The sequence below is a fragment of the Monosiga brevicollis genome, genomic scaffold, assembly GCF_000002865.3.
Source record: "Monosiga brevicollis MX1 MONBRscaffold_8 genomic scaffold, whole genome shotgun sequence".
Classification (NCBI taxonomy): Eukaryota; class Choanoflagellata; order Craspedida; family Salpingoecidae; genus Monosiga; species Monosiga brevicollis.
Genome location: NW_001865045.1, coordinates 87,216 through 104,934, shown reverse-complemented (window position 1 = coordinate 104,934; position 17,719 = coordinate 87,216). Strand labels below are relative to the sequence as shown.

General features: G+C 54.9%; 5 protein-coding genes across 5 annotated transcripts; 3 read left to right on the top strand and 2 right to left on the bottom strand.

Annotated features, from left to right (window-relative positions):
* Positions 1 to 2,513: 2,513 nt before the first annotated feature.
* MONBRDRAFT_3088 (uncharacterized protein) lies at positions 2,514 to 3,221 on the top strand (the record flags this gene model as incomplete). Its single annotated transcript, XM_001745258.1, has 2 exons — positions 2,514 to 2,754; positions 2,950 to 3,221. Coding segments are annotated over 2 exons (513 nt in total), but the record flags the coding sequence as incomplete, so codon positions are not given.
* A 1,139-nt stretch (positions 3,222 to 4,360) lies between these two features.
* MONBRDRAFT_24790 (uncharacterized protein) lies at positions 4,361 to 6,908 on the bottom strand (the record flags this gene model as incomplete). Its single annotated transcript, XM_001745101.1, has 9 exons — positions 4,361 to 4,571; positions 4,686 to 4,814; positions 4,935 to 4,974; positions 5,106 to 5,242; positions 5,346 to 5,386; positions 5,484 to 5,888; positions 6,247 to 6,347; positions 6,390 to 6,512; positions 6,620 to 6,908. 9 exons carry the CDS (start codon positions 6,906 to 6,908, stop codon positions 4,361 to 4,363), a joined length of 1,476 nt encoding a protein of 491 aa, XP_001745153.1.
* Positions 6,909 to 7,309: 401 nt separating this feature from the next.
* Positions 7,310 to 9,958, top strand: MONBRDRAFT_32111 (uncharacterized protein). The gene is made up of 7 exons (XM_001745257.1): positions 7,310 to 7,546; positions 7,668 to 8,209; positions 8,377 to 8,589; positions 8,736 to 8,933; positions 9,028 to 9,313; positions 9,442 to 9,524; positions 9,640 to 9,958. The coding sequence occupies exons 1-7, from the start codon at positions 7,381 to 7,383 to the stop codon at positions 9,739 to 9,741; spliced, it is 1,590 nt and encodes a 529-aa protein (XP_001745309.1). The 5' UTR covers positions 7,310 to 7,380; the 3' UTR covers positions 9,742 to 9,958.
* A 467-nt stretch (positions 9,959 to 10,425) lies between these two features.
* On the top strand, positions 10,426 to 11,774 carry MONBRDRAFT_16757 (uncharacterized protein; the record flags this gene model as incomplete). Its single annotated transcript, XM_001745256.1, has 4 exons — positions 10,426 to 10,475; positions 10,818 to 10,919; positions 11,024 to 11,159; positions 11,256 to 11,774. Coding segments are annotated over 4 exons (807 nt in total), but the record flags the coding sequence as incomplete, so codon positions are not given.
* Positions 11,775 to 16,202: 4,428 nt separating this feature from the next.
* Positions 16,203 to 17,517, bottom strand: MONBRDRAFT_7595 (uncharacterized protein; the record flags this gene model as incomplete). Its single annotated transcript, XM_001745100.1, has 3 exons — positions 16,203 to 16,709; positions 17,053 to 17,214; positions 17,338 to 17,517. 3 exons carry the CDS (start codon positions 17,515 to 17,517, stop codon positions 16,203 to 16,205), a joined length of 849 nt encoding a protein of 282 aa, XP_001745152.1.
* Positions 17,518 to 17,719: the final 202 nt, after the last annotated feature.

Sequence of the window (17,719 nt, the reverse complement as noted above, 5' to 3'; positions counted from 1 at the left end):
CCCTCATCTCTGACCATCCTCGTCAGACTGCCATCTCTCTGCCTCTCCATCTTCATTATTCCATCTCTCTGCATCTTTTTTTTTTTTTTGAATTTTTTTTTTGAATTTTTGTTGTGTACGACGAAAAAAAGAGAGAGAGAGAGAGAGAGAGAGAGAGTTTGAGAGAGAGAGAGAGTGAGAGAGGCGGGAACGACTCACTGGCAACGCGCGCGTGCGCGTGGAGCATCGTGCCTGTCTGTTGTGACCCATGGTGTTGGATGAGGAACCAGGGCGGGGTTGAGGATCCTTGCCTTGCTGCCATATTGAGCTAAACGTTGGAATTACCGGCGCCCCCCTCGCGTTTGGGTCAAACTTGCCGCCGGCTCCAGCACGTTGACGTTTGGTGGTGCGCGTTGAGAGACTTGAAGCTCAGCTTCCGAGCACAGCCATCGCCGCGGTTTTTTATTTTTCAATCCGAGTGAGAGGTGACAAGTTTACTCGAGGGCATCAAGCCGTGGCCATGGAGAGCTCCCAGGACCCGAGCTCGATGAGCTTGTTCCAGCTCAAGAGCGCGCTTCTTTTCATCACCCGCCAGTCCGAAGCCAGCCGCGACCTGGCGATTCGCTTTGCGCAGGAGGCGCTGGCTGAGGACAACGAGCTTCCCGTGGGAGATGTGGTCACTCTCGAGGTCTGCCCCCGCTTTGCGCTTGCTTCTTGCCCTGTGTCTCAGTCTTGCTTTTCTTGGTCATGACCGGCTGTTTCGACTTCACCAACTTGCTGCAGCGCGTAGCATCGTGTTTGACCTCACGCTTGACCATGCCCGCTGTCCCGCGCTCCTAGCATCTGCGACAAGCCTCACAACGCTCTCTCCAGCTTGCCGCAACAGCATCTGCGCCACAACACACCGAGGCACCGGGCGCCGAATCACAACCCGCACCAGGGCCTGAAGGCGAAGCTGATGAAAACGCCGAGGCCACCAACGACGCCTCGCTGCTCGCCGCCATCAACGGCCATCAGTTTGAGCAATGCCAGACTGCACTCTCTAAAAATGCCGTCTGCATCAACTGCGAGGAAAGTTTGACGACCGACGACTCGACCGCCTGCAAGTGTTTGCTCTGCTCCATTCTTTGCCACTACAAGTGCATTCCCTACGTATCCAAATGCCGCGCCAGCTCGCAGACACACCGGCGCAAATCACGGTGCGCCTCCATCGCATTGCCTTCTGCCATGACCCACCGCAAAAACCCAAATGCTGCTTTTCATAACTCAACGGAAACCCGCTCCTCACTGTACACCATCATATAGCATGATCGGGCATCGTGAAGTGGATGATTTGGCAGAAGGCAATGGTAGTGAACATGTCACCGGTTTCAAGGCTGACCCCGTGGCAGGGGCCGTGGCTAGCACTCCGCTCAGGCCTCGCCCCTTGGTGCGCATCGACAACATGGATGACAGTGACCGCGAGACCGATGACAACGACGAACGAGCAGCGGATGACGACGAAGACGACGACGATGAAGAGGACGATGACGAAAATTGGGATGTCTCAAACAGCTCGAGGTGATCCCTGGCTTCCCTTGTTTACGACGCAGCTCACACAAACCCACTGGGGTCCTGCTTGCCCCGTCCTACCTAGTCTCCGCCTTCTCAAATTTTCCCTTGCCCTTCCCCGCAAACCCACCCCTGCTTGTCCTTGCACAGTGATGACGAAGAAGAGGGCGAAATGGAGAAGAGCCACGTTTCTCATGGGACAAGCTTTACCCTCGACGAGCCCGAGAATAAGCGCAACTCGCTTGGGGTGGACTTGGCACCCAGCCCCTTTTACAAGCGTCGCTCCGCGCGATCTGCGCGACGCTTTGGGCGCAGCAACGCCACGGAGGCTGAGTGGGAGCGACAGACAAAGAGCTTCCGAGTACGTTCGACCTTGCCTCCCGTCCCGGCGCTTGACATCCCTGGCCCTTGGTGCTCATGGCAGCTCATGGTTCTTCCATCGCTGTAGGCGCGCTTGACGGCCTCTAAGAAACTTGACTTTAAAAAGCTATTTGAAGCTCTGCAAAATACCCAGCATTTGCATCACGAATTTGAGCAGATTCCGGAGAACAGGGTTTGTCTTTGGCCCTTTTTTGTGACCTTCAATGGCCGGCTTCCTTTTCCCTTTGACTCATCCGGCGTCTTTGCTCAACCTGCAGCCCGCGATTGAGTCCATGCCGCGTTTGACGGAAGACTTGAATCGCTACTTTAACATCCTGCCCAACAATCACACGCGGTTTGTTCCTGCTTCACCAACCAAAATCGCTGACATGGGCATCAACCTGTCCATGACAACGCCACCCCAAACTCAACTTGTCCCGACTCGATCCCCTTCACCCTGCCTATCCTGTAGGGTCTTGTTGCCGCGCATTGGAGATGACGAGCGCACCGAGTACATCAACGCCAATTTTATCAGTGGTTATGGGCCCCGCGCGATGGACCGCTACATCGCCACACAGGGGCCGCTTCCACACACCATTTTGGCCTTTTGGCGCATGGTCTGGGAGTCCAAGACGCACGTCATTGTCATGAGTACGGATCTAGTAGAGAACAACGCCGTCAAGTGTGAGCGCTATTGGCCCCAGGACGTCGGCACAAGCGTGGTCTACGGAGATTACGTCATTCGTCTCCAGACTGAAACCAACACTTGCCCGCAATTTGTCACTTCCAAGCTTCTGATTAGCTGTGGCGACGATGACATTCGTGAAATCACTCATCTCTGGTGGCGCGCGTGGCCCGATCAAGGTACGATACCTCTTGCCCATCGTTGTGGATCGGATGGTGTGCAAAGTGCGCAAAAGTGCCTTGTGTACTTGTGCGTGCGTGCGTGCGTGTGTTTGCGTGCCAACTCGTCGTTTGTTTCCTCCTGGTCACCTCAGCTGTGGTGGGTATGTACCCCTCCAACTTTCACTGACGATGGTCTTACGCGGGTCACGGCAGGTGTTCCTGAGACAGCGGATGGCATCTTCCCGTTCATCAACACGGCGCGCGATGTGGCTGATGAGGAGGGTGGGCCTATCGTCGTGCACTGCAGTGCTGGCGTGGGGCGTACGGGATGTTTCATCAACATTGACATTGGCATGCAGCAGTGGGACGAACTCGGCGTGGTCGATATTCTCAGCAACGTGTGCAAGACGCGGCGCCAGCGCGGCCTGAGCGTTCAGACCCCAGTGCAATACGTGTACATTCACTTTGTACTCCTTGAATACATGCGCCAGAACCCTCGCGAGGATCAGCCGTACAGTATGCAGGGCACTGTTCCGCCTGAGAGCTCCCCGCGCAGCAGCGGCAACCGCAACCGCAGCAGCTCTAGTCGCCGCCGTACCAAACAAGGCAACATGCTGACTGCTGAGACTGGCAACGCGCCCACGGTTTCATCGGCCTTGTCCACAGCCTCCGTCACGGTCAAGCCGGCCTCTCCACACTCAAGTCCACGCTTGCGGCGCTCTGTCTACTTTCAAGCCAAGACGCAGGCTGCAGACGACCGACCCGGATCTACAGAGCCCTCAGAAGTCGAGTGCGTGTCGTTTTATTTTTTTCATTTACTTTATGTGGGTGTTGTTGTCATGTTGTGTGCATGTATCAATTCTCACCCCAGATGGTGCCTTTCGCCGGTTCGTGCCCTGCTACAGTCTGGGCGAGCATGACTTTGTTACCAAGACCTATGTGCGGGAGACCAAGTGTGATGAGTGCAACGAAGTGTTAACTGGGCTGGCTCGTCAGGTACGTCGGCGAGGATGGGCCTGCGTCTCCAAGTGTTGCGCCATGTGCGGTGTAATGCGCTTCTTATGGGCCTTCTCCTCCTCCTTTCTCATCCGCGCCTTTCTCGACAGGGGTTGCGCTGCAAGCGATGCCAGATCAATATTCACCACTATTGCCTTAAAAACGTTGATCCTGATTGTCGGCTGTCACGAGCTCGCAAGTCGCGCCAGAGCCATCGACTGCCCGTGTGGCCTCCGCGGGCTCCCATCGACTACGACGAGGATCAGACGGCGTAAATTTGCCGTGTGTCTTGCTGAATTTTTTCGTCGAAAAGAACCTGCGCTTCATGAGTTTGGACTGGCAGGTTTTAGCTGTGTTGCGCGTGTGGGCGCGAGGATGTGGTGATGAATGCTGTGTGCCTTGAATATTCTCTTTAACCTATCAATTGTACAGAGAAGGAAAAAAAAAAAAAAAGCGCCCTACACAAAAGTCTTACTCGCAAGAGACTACAACTGTTCAACAGTCAAGGACGTGGCAATGGCAACAAGGATGGGAAGAGACGCGACAGACCGCAGCTTAATCAAGCCTTTGGGATTTGTTGAAATTCGCGCACATATTGCTGATGAATCAGGGAGCAAAGTTTCTCATTCTAAGAGACCAGGGCGGGATAGCGGAATGAGTTAAACATGGGGCAATCGCGCAATCTGGGTCTAGGTGCCTTGGGGCTGTGTGATGCTTTGGGGCTGTGTGCTGCTCTTACATCGTTCAGGGTTTGCTGAATAATGCCTTTGAGCTCGTCTTGCGTTAACAAGCTGGCCCGGCCCTTTTGCGACTGTCCACGAATGATGCCTCGAATTAAACTATTGGTTGCATCGGCAAGGCGTTGGGGTTCGACGGGTCTCGCCATGTTAGGGGAGCAGGGACTCCTGACAATGAGGGGTCAAACCACAGCGAGTGGGCTACAGGCCGCATACCGGGTCATGATGTCAGTCTGGCCGCCGCTCGCCGTAGGAAGGGGATTGCCGCCGTTGGCGGATCGAGCAGGGGTAGCTGGTGTGCCAAAGCTGTTGGCCAGATTCAAGACGGCTTCATCACCTCCATAGCTATAGTGGAGCATACCGGATCAACGGCCGAGGTGGGATTGCCGGCTGGTGCCAGCTGATGCCAGCTGCTTGATGCAGAACGCGGGGTCACGAGCCGACAAGCCTGCAAGCAAAACCTACCTGCCCAGGATGTCCAGGAGCTGTGTCATGGCACTGGTGTCTGAGGACCACAGGCCGTGTGTTTTATCTGTGGCAGAGAGGACCCGAGCTCTAACGTGTTAGTCCTCATGTCCAAAAGCACAGGGACCGGCACTCGGATGGGACAAACCGGGCGTTGCGCTGCAAACAGACCTGTGGCGCTGCTGCTAAAGATGAGGAAGTTTTGTGCAAGTTCGGGTTGCCAAGACAGCTGGTCGTCGATGGGTAAGACGAAATCATGCTGGTCCGAGTTGCTTAACACAATCAGAATCGGTGGGCGACCCCCAGATCTGCAAAAAAATAGAAAGAGGCAATCCAAATGTTGATGAGCCCGTGACGACGCAAGCCCGCCCTTGGCTTGACCGGCAAACGATGGTCGTGCAGTCAGCATACCGAGCGCAGAGAAACGTGGCACCGTTGCAAAACGGGTGGTCCTAAGTGGTCCGCATGGCGAAGGATGCGAGGTGAGGTGAGTACGCAAAGCCTGAAGGGCAGGAGGAGGAGCGGGCGCAACGTGTGAGAGGCACCAACCCAGCCATCCCGGGCGTCGTTGAAGGGAAAGACTGACGCGCCAGGAACTTTGATCAGCACACGCTCCACCGCTGCGTCGAACCGCTGTAGCATTCTCAATGTCGCGTCTTCAGCCATGATGCTGCTTCTGACGTTGCTGTACGGTATGCACCTCTCCCCGAGCCCCTTGCCTGAACGATCGTTCCAGTGGCGCTGCCGTCGAAGAAGAGTGAGAGTGAGAGAGAGAGAGAGAGAGAGAGAGAGAGAGAGAGAGAGAGAGAGAGAGGGAAACTGCACAAAAACATCAAAAAAAAGAGAGAGAGAGAGAGAGAGAGATGAATTGGTTTGAGAAGAGAGAGAGAGAGAGAGAGAGAGAGAGAAATGAATTGGTTTGGTCGGTTTGAGAAAGAGAGAAGAAAAGTACAACTACTACGAGAGATACAGTGCGTAACTTGCCAAACGCTAGCTAGAATTGGGTGTCAGACAAAACATAATGTCAGATGAAATGCATGGTATTTGTCAGAAAGTATTTGTCAGAAAAACAAAAATTTTCCGGTATGACGCGACTAAAGACGGGGTAGCGAAAGCATCATGGCTTGTCACAACAATGAAATTCGCCACCCTGGACTTCGACCGAGCCAGGAGCGGCTGCTGCAACTCGAGCTTGGGCCCTTAACGACAAACAGCTACTCCAACAAACACAGTAAGAGATTCCGCCCGCCGACGCAACGCAAACGTCAAGCGGTATCGACGATGAAGCTATGTTTCGCTGGTCTGGCCCAACCGGCAGGATCGCGTAAAGGTGCCGGCCGAAGCGCGAGGTCAGTACGTCATGACTTTTGATTCTGACGCCAGCTTCCTTGGTCGGTTGGTCCCAGCCGTCTGCTATGAAAATGAACGCCGCGCCATCTCGTCGCCACAACGGACCGTGTATCAGGGCGCTGGACAGGACGAAAAGGCCACAACAATGCCAGCCAATCCGGCACCACCAGGCCTGGAACATGCGCATCTTGGCACCCTGCCGCCCCTCGTTGTTGTGCTTCGTGCATTCTAAGGTCATCATCACACCGTCAAAATCAGCGATCTGTCAACGCACAAAGCCGACCCCACGCCATGAGCCTGCATAACGAGCCCATAATAAGACTCACTCATCCCACCAGAAGCCCACACGTCGCTCAGATATGGAGTGGATACCTCTTCAAAATAACACAATGTCATCACCAACACAGACGACACGCACAACCCGCTGCCAACGGAGATTGTTCTTGGAGAGAGCCTGAGAGAGAGAGAGAGAGAGAGAGAGAGAGAGAGAGAGAGAGAGAGAGAGAGAGAGAGAGAGAGAGAGAGAGAGAGAGAGAGAGAGAGAGAGAGAGAGAGAGCGAGAAAGAAAAAAAAAAAATTCTCTGGGCCAATCTTGTATCGTTGGACCATACAGAAAGTCGTCATCGCGACCTGTTCTATCCGAGCTCTGGACAGGTGAGATCCCATCCACCCACTAGGCAACCACAACAGCATCTTCTTCAGGCACGCACCACAGGTTCGGTCCTTGTTGTGCCTGATGATGTTTTTGGCGCGCGCACCCGTCAAGTGCCCTGTTGGAACCGCACTCTGCGGTGCATCAGCGCGCGCCTCATGCAACACTGGACAAACTTTCCTGTCGGGAAGCAGCAGCACCAACAACACCACCAAACAAATACGCATCCACCCATTCCCGCCCCCACCCGATCGCAGCCGTCACAAATAGCCGTGCAGTCAATCAAATCAATCAAGCAGCACCGCGAGTGCACACCCCGCAATCGGTTTCAGTCGCATTTTCCGACCTTGTTCCACTGAGCCTTCAAGAGTGACTTTTGCCAACCCCATCCCACCCTTCTTCTTCCTTGCCCCAACTCTCCCCCTCGATCTTGGATCGCAAAAGATGGCTGCCCCTGCCAAACGCAGCAAGGCCGATCAAGAGGCCACCTCTGCCCCTGGTGCCGACCGTCCCGAAGAGTCCAAGCACCCGAAGCACTCCAAGAATCCCAGGGACTGCGACGGGCCCGGAATCCTCAAGTTTATCCCCCCGGCGCCACCCAGCAATATCAGTGCGTCATCCAACAACGGCCTGCCCCAAACTCATCTGTCTTTGCCCACTCCAACCACCTGGCCCTCCTTTGCTCCTTGTTTTGGCTCACGCTGCGCTCTTCTGCTGGGCACCGTCTCTAGTTCCACTGCAAACGGCCCTGTCTTTGCAGACTGCCATCGAGGACATTGTCCCCCGCGAGTATGTCCTCATGAAATTCAGTCACCCGGGTGGTCCCGTCGAATACGCGATCAAGAGCAAAGGCTACTCGGACGTGGCCCTTGCCCCCTATACCCCCGCCTTCTTGGGTCCGGACATCATCACGGACACCGACCTCAACAACTGCATCACACAGCTCATCGTCAACAACCTCAAGCCCACAGGCCGTGGCGCTACCCTGACCGTGCTGCCAGGCGTTTATGAGCTCAACGGCACCATCGATCTTGTCAGCCGCCTCACCATTCGTGGAGTCGATCGCCGTTCCGTCTTCTTCTACGCCTCTGAACCCGACAACACCTTCTTTGAAGGCAATCAAATTTACGATGTCAAGCTCGAGAACATCACCTTTGTAGCCGATCCCCTCGTGTTTGAGCAAGGCCTCGTCCCTGATCCCGTTGACCCGGACACGAACCGAGCCCCCCCCGAGATGGCCCTCGTTCGCTTCCTTGGGTGTGCCGATGTCGAGGTGTGTGTGACTTGACCCGCTTGATGTCGTGCTTGACTGTACCCTTACCCGATCCTCATTCTCCATCTTCTCTGCGTGCTGGTGTGCGTGTGCGTCCATGTGTGGTCCTCTGTCGGCTTGCTTGTTCCTTGGTCTCTTCCTGGGACATGGTCTTCCGTACCATCAAGATTATCTCCTGCACGTTCAACGGTGCTCGCATCTCCGATCCAGCTTTCAATGGCATTCTCGTCAATCGCTTCTGCGATGCCGTTTTGATTGACAAGTGCCATTTTGAGGGCTGTGCACGCGGCGTTGTCGTCAACATCTTTACCCTCACCCCCAACCCGGACGAGTTTTCCCCGCTCATGCAAGTGTCTGGCTACCACATTAACAACTGCCAGGTCTGTTATACTCCACACATGGTCATGCCCCCGGCTTCCCTCTCCCCCCCCCCCATCTTTTTTTTTCTGAGATTCGAGCCATGCTTTTTCTCTCGTGAGGCAAAAGGGTGTGAACTGAATACCGGTGCTCGATTTATCACACGCAGTTTCTACGCGGCAACTATGGTATCAAGGTGGAGCTTCAGGTCATCGAGGGCGCTAACTTCCCGGTGGAGTTGTTCAAGATTACGGGCAACCGTTTTATCCGTCAGCTTCAAAGCGGCTGTGACCTCTTCCGCTGCAACGGCGCTGTCATCTCCCACAACAACTTTTTGCAGCAGCACAACAGCTGCCTCATCATCCGGGTAGGTGTCGCATTCCACGGCGCTCACCCAGGCAGCACTGACCACGCTTGGGATTCTTAATCTGCCCCCACGGTCTGGGACATGCTTGGGATAGGAAGTGGTGGGTACTGCCATCACTGGCAACAACTTTGCCCGCTCGTTTGAGACCATGGTCAAGCTGATCGAGGGTGCAACCAGCGTCGTCATCACCGGCAACACCTTCCGTCATCCCGGCTCAAGCAGCGACTCAAATACCCCAGTCAACCACTTGGCCAATGGCATCTCCACTGACAACACGTGCAGTGATATCATGGTCACTGGCAACGCCTTCGTTACGGCTGGTGGCCAGGACTATGCCGTCTATGCTGGCATCGTGGCCTCGCCCCCCATCGTTCGCTGCAGTATGTGTGCTCGTGCGCGGCTCAATCTCTGCTTTCCTTTCGTATTGCTTGGTTGTGCCAGTTGGCTATCGGACTGCTTCTCCTGCTGACTTTTTTTCTCTTCTTTCGTACTTGTGACTTTGGCACAGTTTGCAACTATGCCGAGGGCTTTGGCATCGCCACCAATCAGTTTGCTGATGCCACTTGGATCTCCACGGGCAACAACGTCAATGTAAGCTGCTGCCTGTCATTGGCGATGCGCATGCCGCCTACACCGAGCGTCCATTTTGGTTTGGCCACACCACCTTTCACATGCTCTCACCGGCTTTATGCTTCTCTATGACTAGTCGCTGGGCAACTTGTACATGGACGTTTACCCGTACTACTACGACCAGAGCGTCCTCAACCTCTGGATGAACAACAACCGCACCCGTCCGGCTTTGCCCTAAGTCTTTGCAGAATATAAAGCTACCCCTGAGCAGGCTGCTCACAAGTGGTAGTCTCTTCGGAATGCTCCGATCCTGATGAAGCTAATATGCGGATCTAAAATTGCCCATGTCTTAACTTGCTTTCTCTTTTTATTCCGTCCTGGTCTGTTAGTTTGTATTTTGACCATCGTTTCTTATGCATCGGTCGCTGCCAATCGACTTTTGCGGACATCCAAAAGTTTCTTCTGACAATTCTAAAAAGGGGTCAGAACGGAACCTGTCCCTGTAAATAGACCCCCCTCTTGTCGAAAATCATCATTCAACAACCCCAACGCGTGGGTTACCACGCGGCCACACTCTTAATAGCTTTGTGGCTTCAGTGGCTTCAGTGGCTTAGCGGCTTAGTGACTTAATGGCTTCAGTGACTGTCGACTGATCATTTTCCTGCACTTGACCGCTCTTGACAAGCTGGTACTCGTGACGGCGTCAGGGCCCGTGGCCGTGGCCTCGACTGTGACGGTGACCGTGACCGCAAGGATTCAGCAGACACCATGGCCGAGGTGATTGCCACGCTCGCAAGCGGTAAGTTATTGCTGTCGGGCTTGAGGTCTTCTTGGACGGACACGAGTCTCATTCTGGTCCGTTGTGAATTGTTGTGCAGAGCGCGGGCGCGGAGAAGATGGGCCACCACCGGGCTTGGCCCTCAACATTGTGGTGCCAGGCGCAACCATCACATCGGAAACTGGGTTCATGCGGTGAGTCGTTTTATATTCTCTTGTGTATGGCGATGAAAAGAGAGGGCAGGCAAAATATTTTATACAAGACGAAACACAAATTTTTATCCATAGTGTAGACTACGGTCTACGCTTTTGCTACGTGCGTCTGTTGTCTCAACGCGCGAAGCAAACGGAGCTATGGTATAGCAAAGCAGGCCTTCGTATCCAAACTCGCCGTCTTTTGACGTCCGGGCTTTTCGCGAATGCACATGCCTTTTTTTTACACCCTCTTGACAAACCACGTGAAGTCAACTGCACGTCTAATGTTTGCAAATACTCACTTTGTCATCCACTTTGAATGGTGTGGTGTGCCTTTGGCAGAGGTCACGGTACTTTCCTCGAGGATGAAGTACTCTATGCCTCGGTTGCTGGGGTTGTAGAACATGTGAACAAGGTCGTCAGCGTTCGTCCCGCACGCACACGGTAAGCATTTTGAGCCTTGCCCTCGTCTTTCAAGCAACGATCCCATTGCGCTATCGTTTGACTGAACTATAAAAGGTCTCACGACTGGTACTTTGTGGGTTTAGTTATGTTGGTGAAGTGGGTGATGTCGTTGTTGGGCGTATCGTTGAGGTCTCGCAACGACGGTGGAAGGTGGATATTCAATCACGCCTGCATGGTGTTCTCAAGCTTTCCTCAGTGAACCTCCCCGGCGGCGTCTTGGTAGGCACCTTGCCCTTTAATTGCGCGCTTGATCTGCTGCCTTGTTTCTCGTCGGTCACGCAGTCTCATCGCACCGGCCTGTTTTCTCATGTGTAGCGTCGCAAGAGCGCGTCGGACGAGCTGATGATGCGAGAGTTCTTCAAGGAGGGCGATCTCATCTCTGCCGAGGTGCAGCAAATTTACCAAGAGGATGGCACGCTGTCTCTGCACACGCGCAGTCTCCGTTATGGACGACTTGGTGGTGGGGCTTTTGTGGCTGTTTCACCGGCCTTGATCCGACGATCCAAGCACCACATGCACGTCTTGCCGTGTGGTGTGGCGGTTGTGCTCGGTACCAATGGCTTCATCTGGATTGGCCCCCGCTTGGAGGAAGACACAACTCGTCGCGATGCCAGTGCCGATGCCATGGGCCCAGACCGCGACATGCGTCTGCGCATTGCGCGCGTGCGCAATTGTATCGAGGCTTTGGCGACCCGACACTGCCCCATCTTTGAGACAAGTATTGTCTACACGTATGAGGATTCTCAAGAGCATCACGTCAAGGACTTGCTTCAACCCGACGTGGTGTATGAGGTTACGGCGCGTGCATACTCGCAGTGCTTCCCTCATGCTTAGACACGGGGTGTGGTGTCGAACTTGGTCGCCGTGCGACATGTTCTTTTCTTTTTTGAGTTTTTCATGTTTCTCCGGACATCTGGCATGTCGAAAGCTGGAGAGCATTTTCGGCGACACGTGCGTCATTTTAGTGGCAGGCCGACCTTGCTGTGCTTGGGTTTAAAGGCTTGAAAAGTTGTACGGTCATGGCTTGTGCTGAGCACGACTGGATGTGGCCATCCTTGCATGATTTTTCTTTATTTTCATGCAATTTCATTAATCGAACAACAAACGGTGCTCGCTTCCTCCAAATTCACCATTCAACAAAGACTCCGAGACTACATGTACAACATTTCGGTGTGTGTGCTGTTATTACGTGGTGTGTGTGTGTTGTATCAGTGTGTGGTGTGTGAGCCTATTGTTGCATCAAATAATATCTTTTGTTCTTGATTTGGTCCTTTTGATTCTTTTTTCATTGTTGTCACACATCGTGAGTGGTGACTGCCCTCCTCCTCCTGCTGCTGCTGCTCCGCCTGCTTGTTCAGCACGTCCTTCCTTCACACTGCACGGGGACACGCGGGCACACGCAGGCAGATAGGACTTGACACCGGAACGGGTGCAAGAGACGTCATGATGAAGGGATCGGGGTACCGGTCAACCTTGTTGATCACGGCTCTTTGTGCCGTGGTTTTCCGGCTGGCGGCCGCGCAGGCCGAGCCAGTGCTGGACGTGGTCAATGGCAATCTCAACATCAACTTGGACGGCAACAAACAGGTGCGGGCCGCGTCGCAATCTCTTGGACATGGCAAACGGCATGGCCTCTGGGGCGCTCATGCATTCGCCTGACCCCCACCCCTCGCTTTGTTTTCGGCCCTCAGGTCACCGTGCGCAAGGGTGAAGCACCTGCGTCTGCCGTCGTGACTCAGGCCGATCTTGATGCCCAATTGCCCCCCTTGGCTGCAGAACTTGAGGGTGCTCAGGCCAACGTTTCTGCTCTGCAAGGCACTGTGGCGGATCTCCAAGTCAACCTGACAGCAGCCGACCGCGACTTGGCCGACGGTCTGACCCTCTTGGGGTCCACGGTCGAGTCCGCCGCTGCCGCGGCTGATCAGGCTCATCGCACAACAAACGCGACCCTGGCCCAACAGCAGCGCGATCTTCTTGCCACCAATGGCACTCTCGAACGCCTCCAACGCGATGTGACCTGCGATGCCACCAAGCGCGACGACGTGACCACTGCCATCCTAAGTGCATTCAGCGCCGTCAATGACAGTTATGCCCAACAGGCCTTGCAATGCCAGCTGGAATCGCAGACCATGCTCAGCACCATCGCTCTGTTGCAAGCCCAAGTTGCTGAGCTCACCGCTGCTGCCAACAGCAGCAGCGGCAGCCCAGACTGCCAGACCCCGTCCGTGCCCGCAGACAACGGCAGCTTTCTCCTTGGCATCTTTGCCAACTTTTCTGCCGAATGCTCGTATAGCACCACCTGCTCCGCGGGCAAGCCCCACCCCATCTCAATTTATGGTCGGGGCACCTTCTTTCTTGGGGCGGAAGGCGTTTATGCCTGCGTCTTTGAAGACCCGAACCAGAATCGCATCATCACAAGCGCCACGGCCTCGGACGCCAATAATGGCGGCATGGGTCAGGTGGTACGCTTTGACTGCAATACCCCATCTTACACCGTTGCGAACACGCCCTCCAACAACTTTGTGACCAACATCTATGTCACGGAGGGCGGCGTTGCGTGGCCCCGCCGCAATCCAATTCAAATGCGCTTTGAGATTGAAGGCCCCGTCCTCAGCCCCATTGCCGACGTGGTCATTGATGCTGATACCCTGCAGTCAACATATGACACCAGCGTGGTCGAGATTGATCTGTTTGCCACTGACGATGGGCCGTTGGATAGCCTCACGTTTGCCTTTGAGGTTACCGGCGACATCACACAATCTCAGGTTACCCTGACCGGTACGGCCATCCGCATCTTCTGGGCGTCGCGAAGAAGGGGGCGGGAGAGATGCATTTGCACACATGACATCCAAAGCCAGGCTGGTTTTGCTGGGTAATGCGCTCGGGACCGTCGTGACCCATGACCTCTCGCTGCCCCACTGACATGCTGTTGTTGTACGTTCATTGCACGCTCCCAGGCTCGGGCGGCATTCGCAAGCTGCGCGTGTCGCTCCTCCCCAATCAGCTTTTGGGCACGTTGCATGCCGAGTTCACTGTCAATGTCACCGACTCGCACGAACTGATGGCGCATCGCACCTTCAGCTTTGATCTAGAGCCCGTTGACATTGTAGCCTTTCATCTTGACTCTCATGACGGTCAGGTCCGCGACTTTGTGGACACTGACTTTTGGGAGAGCACCTCGACCATCATCCAAGGCGGCATCAACAAAAATAACTATCTCTCTACCTCCGGCGATGCCCGCACGGCTGCCTATACTGACACACCCCTGGGTGCACGCGTTAAGCTTGTTGCACATAGCAACGGCGTCTGGCGTGGTACGGCCGTGTACACGGTGCGCGAGGGCTTTCGATCCATGACCGTGCGCGATTTGATGGTGGGCGCCGATAACGTCGTCTTTGCGGACAAGGACACGGGGGCCTCCTCAGCCGTCAGTGCCAGCAGCTTTCTCATCATGACCAACGGCAACGCTAATCAGGAGTCTGGCGATCTTTTCCTGCACTACAACGACGCTCTGCAGGCGCGTGTAAACGGCTGGGGTGCAGCTAACGTCAACCGCTTCCGCTTGGCGACTAACCGTAACCTCAATGGCGTGCCCGGTCCGCACACGGCCAACGACGGTTGTCATACCTACGCCGGCATTGGTGGCCAACACGAGTGCCGTGAATGGTGTGCTCGGTACGTTGTGTTGCATGTACACTCGTATGTGGAAATTTGATTCTGCTTGACCTTGTTTCCGCCACTGCCGTTAGATTTGAAATGGCGCCGATCATTGGTTACTGCCGATTGTACAACAAGGTGTGTGCGTCTGTCCTGCAGCTTGCCTCGCCTGATACCCGCCGCTCTGACGCTTGTGCAATCTTGCAGTATGGCCCCATGAACCGCATTCCGGGCCCCAACTGTGTCAATCTGGCCGAGGACTGCGATTTGGTGTCGAGTGACCACACCGTCGAGCGCGACATCTCGGTATATCTTTCGCTGGCCACCTATTTTTTGGCGCTACTAGCCTTGTGCCTTTCACCTTGCTCACCATCGCTCTTGTCATTCGTGCAGATGCGCTACACATTTTTCGTCAATGCCCGTCGCTCGTAGTCGGCCCTGCTGTTGGCACGTGGTCACTTCATTCGCCCTTGATATTTTCTGTTGCAAGCCTTCCCCCCACCCCCCCCCCTCTTGACCATTATCGTTCGGATGCATGATTCGTGCGATGCTGTTTGAGTTTATTGTTATGGAAAACTGAATTGGAATACTGGTTCAATTCACGTCGCAACGAGAACAACGAGGTTTTTACACAAAGAGCTCTGGCGCTCAGCAACCCTAGACATAAGAAAGAGGGAGAAAGAGGGAAGAGGAAAGCGAGGGAGAGGGAGAGGGAAAAGGAAAAGTTGACAGACTCGCCGTCAAGAGAAGCCTTTCGGCAAAAGCGCACCAAGACAATTTGAAGAAACACAGACGGGTGGCTCGACTCAAGGCAAAACGCCCCCAGCTTGGGAGCGAGCACACGGCGAAAAGAGCATAATAACAGTGCCAAGAACGAACAAAGAAAAAAAGGACGGGAACAAAATCGAGACACTCAGGAAGGTGGGCTTGGCACCCGAATCTAGCAGGGTGAGGTCATTATACGCCGCACATCTCAAATCAGAACAGGTCGTGCGCAAGCCGTCGCCCACGGGCTAATCGTACGCCAGGAACATTTCAGTCAGATCATCGACGCCATGGCTAAAGGGCACAAAGTGCTCATCGTGGGATTCGATGGAGCCTAGGCTTTGTGGCAATGTGGCGGAGCTGTGAGGCTCGTGTTCGTGGGGTAGCAGGCCAACAGATGATGCGGTCAGGGAAGTCTGCTCGTGGAGGCCCATTGTTTGATCAAAGTGCAGAAAGGCCGTGCCATCATTTGTGTGCGCCTGCGCTGGACCGCCCAGGTTGGTGGTCGTTGGCGCGGCGGTTGTGGCAGTGGTGTTTGAAGATGCATTTAGCGGAATAGGATCTTGGGTTGCAATGCCCGCATTGTTCGCAAGAGCTTGGTTCTGAGAGCGTAGTGCTTCTAATCCAGCCACCAGCTCCTTGTCCGTGGCTTGCAGCTGTTGGATGTACTCTACGGCCTCTTGTAAGATGCGACCTGTGTGAGCCTTTTCCTCCTCGGCTACGCTGGGTACCAACCGTCGCAGGTCTTCCAGACTATTTTTCAGGGCCTGCGCAGGTCCACGCACGGTGATGGGTTAGAAGCATCAACCACGATATCAATGGTGGGTATCATGGCAATATTCATCCCGCGGCTCGTGCGGCCATGTCATCGCCATTACCCATGCACAAAGCAAAGCGAATACGAACCAAGCGACGTTGGCGCTCGCTGTTGTTGTGGAGCTCGCGCTTAGAAGTGCTACTATCTTGGCTATTCGAAGCCGAAAGGTTTCCGCAGGACTTGCTGCGTTTCATGCCGGTAGCTGAGCTTCGCCGGCGTTGGGTTGCCTGGTTTGGCGAGCCCAAGGGAGTTGCTGGTTGGGTGGCAGCAGAAACACTGGTTCCGAGTGTCGAGAGGGAGCGCACATGTCGCCGGGCCGGCTTGCGAGGCCGGCTGCGACCCGTGTCTGCCAGATTAGCATCATCGGCAAACGTCTCAGCCACGCTCACGGCGGAGGCGAAGGGCGCTTCGGTGGCGGGGTTGGGATGATGCAAGCTTGCGGAAGCATCTTCGAGGGGACTCTCGGCAATGGCGGCCAGTGAGTCAAACAGAGCTTTTTCATCACGCCGCATGTCAAACGCCCGCCGTTTCTGGATATCGAAAAAAGAATAATTAATAATAAAGGGGAAGAAGAGCAGCAGGAGCGTCAGTGGGAGGCAAAATTGTGTGCTGAACCGATTGGGACACGCCGAGCAACAATGGGCAGAGTTGGAGAGGGGCATACCCGAGCGGGTTCGCTCTCGATTTTGCGGAGTAGGTAGTCATCGTCCTTTAATATATTGAGAAACTGGTGGGACATGTGCGCAAATGAAAAAGAATGAGGCGATGGCAGGGCATGCGCATACAAGAGCAGCAAAGGAATCAAGAGGCAGTCAAGGCAGATGCGACGCGAGTGGTGCGGTTTGCCATCAGAATGCCAGAACAGTGACGCACCATGGTGGGGCTTTGGGAGCGAGAGGAAATTGGGGAGGTGGCCGTGGATTCGTAAGGCGTGGGGAGTGGGGCTGCGGGGAAGGCATCGACGCTCGCAGTGAGGGCATTTTCCAGCGTTCGAATAATGTCACCAACGGCCTCGTCTTCGGCACTTGGGCCGCCCTGAGAAGGGGTGATGCCAGAACCGAAGGGATGTGGCTAAAGGGCGGGCGCACGAAGGGAGGGCGAGGATCAGCCAACGGGCAAAAAGGAAGGGTGGGCAAGTGTGTGGGTACAGGTACGGACCACGGCAGACATGGATTGAGAAGGCGCATGGGGTGGCGGTGCACCCAAGGAAGCAAGAAGATCCGTGGGTGGGATGGGGTCATCCAGACCGAGGTCCAAGGTCGAATGGAGGTGGGACCAGCCAATGAGATCATCGTGCAGATCGGCCAGGTCTGACGGTACATCGGAATGTGCGGCCATGCTGGCGGCGAGGAAAAGGAAAAAAAGGAGGAGGAAAGATAAAAAGTAGAAATCAATGGTCGTCTAGAAGGTGGGGTGGGGAGGCCTAATGGCGCGCCACAAAACTTGTTCTAGCATTGCAGGCCAGGGCATGGAGCGATAGGTGGCACCATTGCCCGTTCGCTGCACGAGCTTGCCACACAGACGGGGGTCCCGTCAGCAA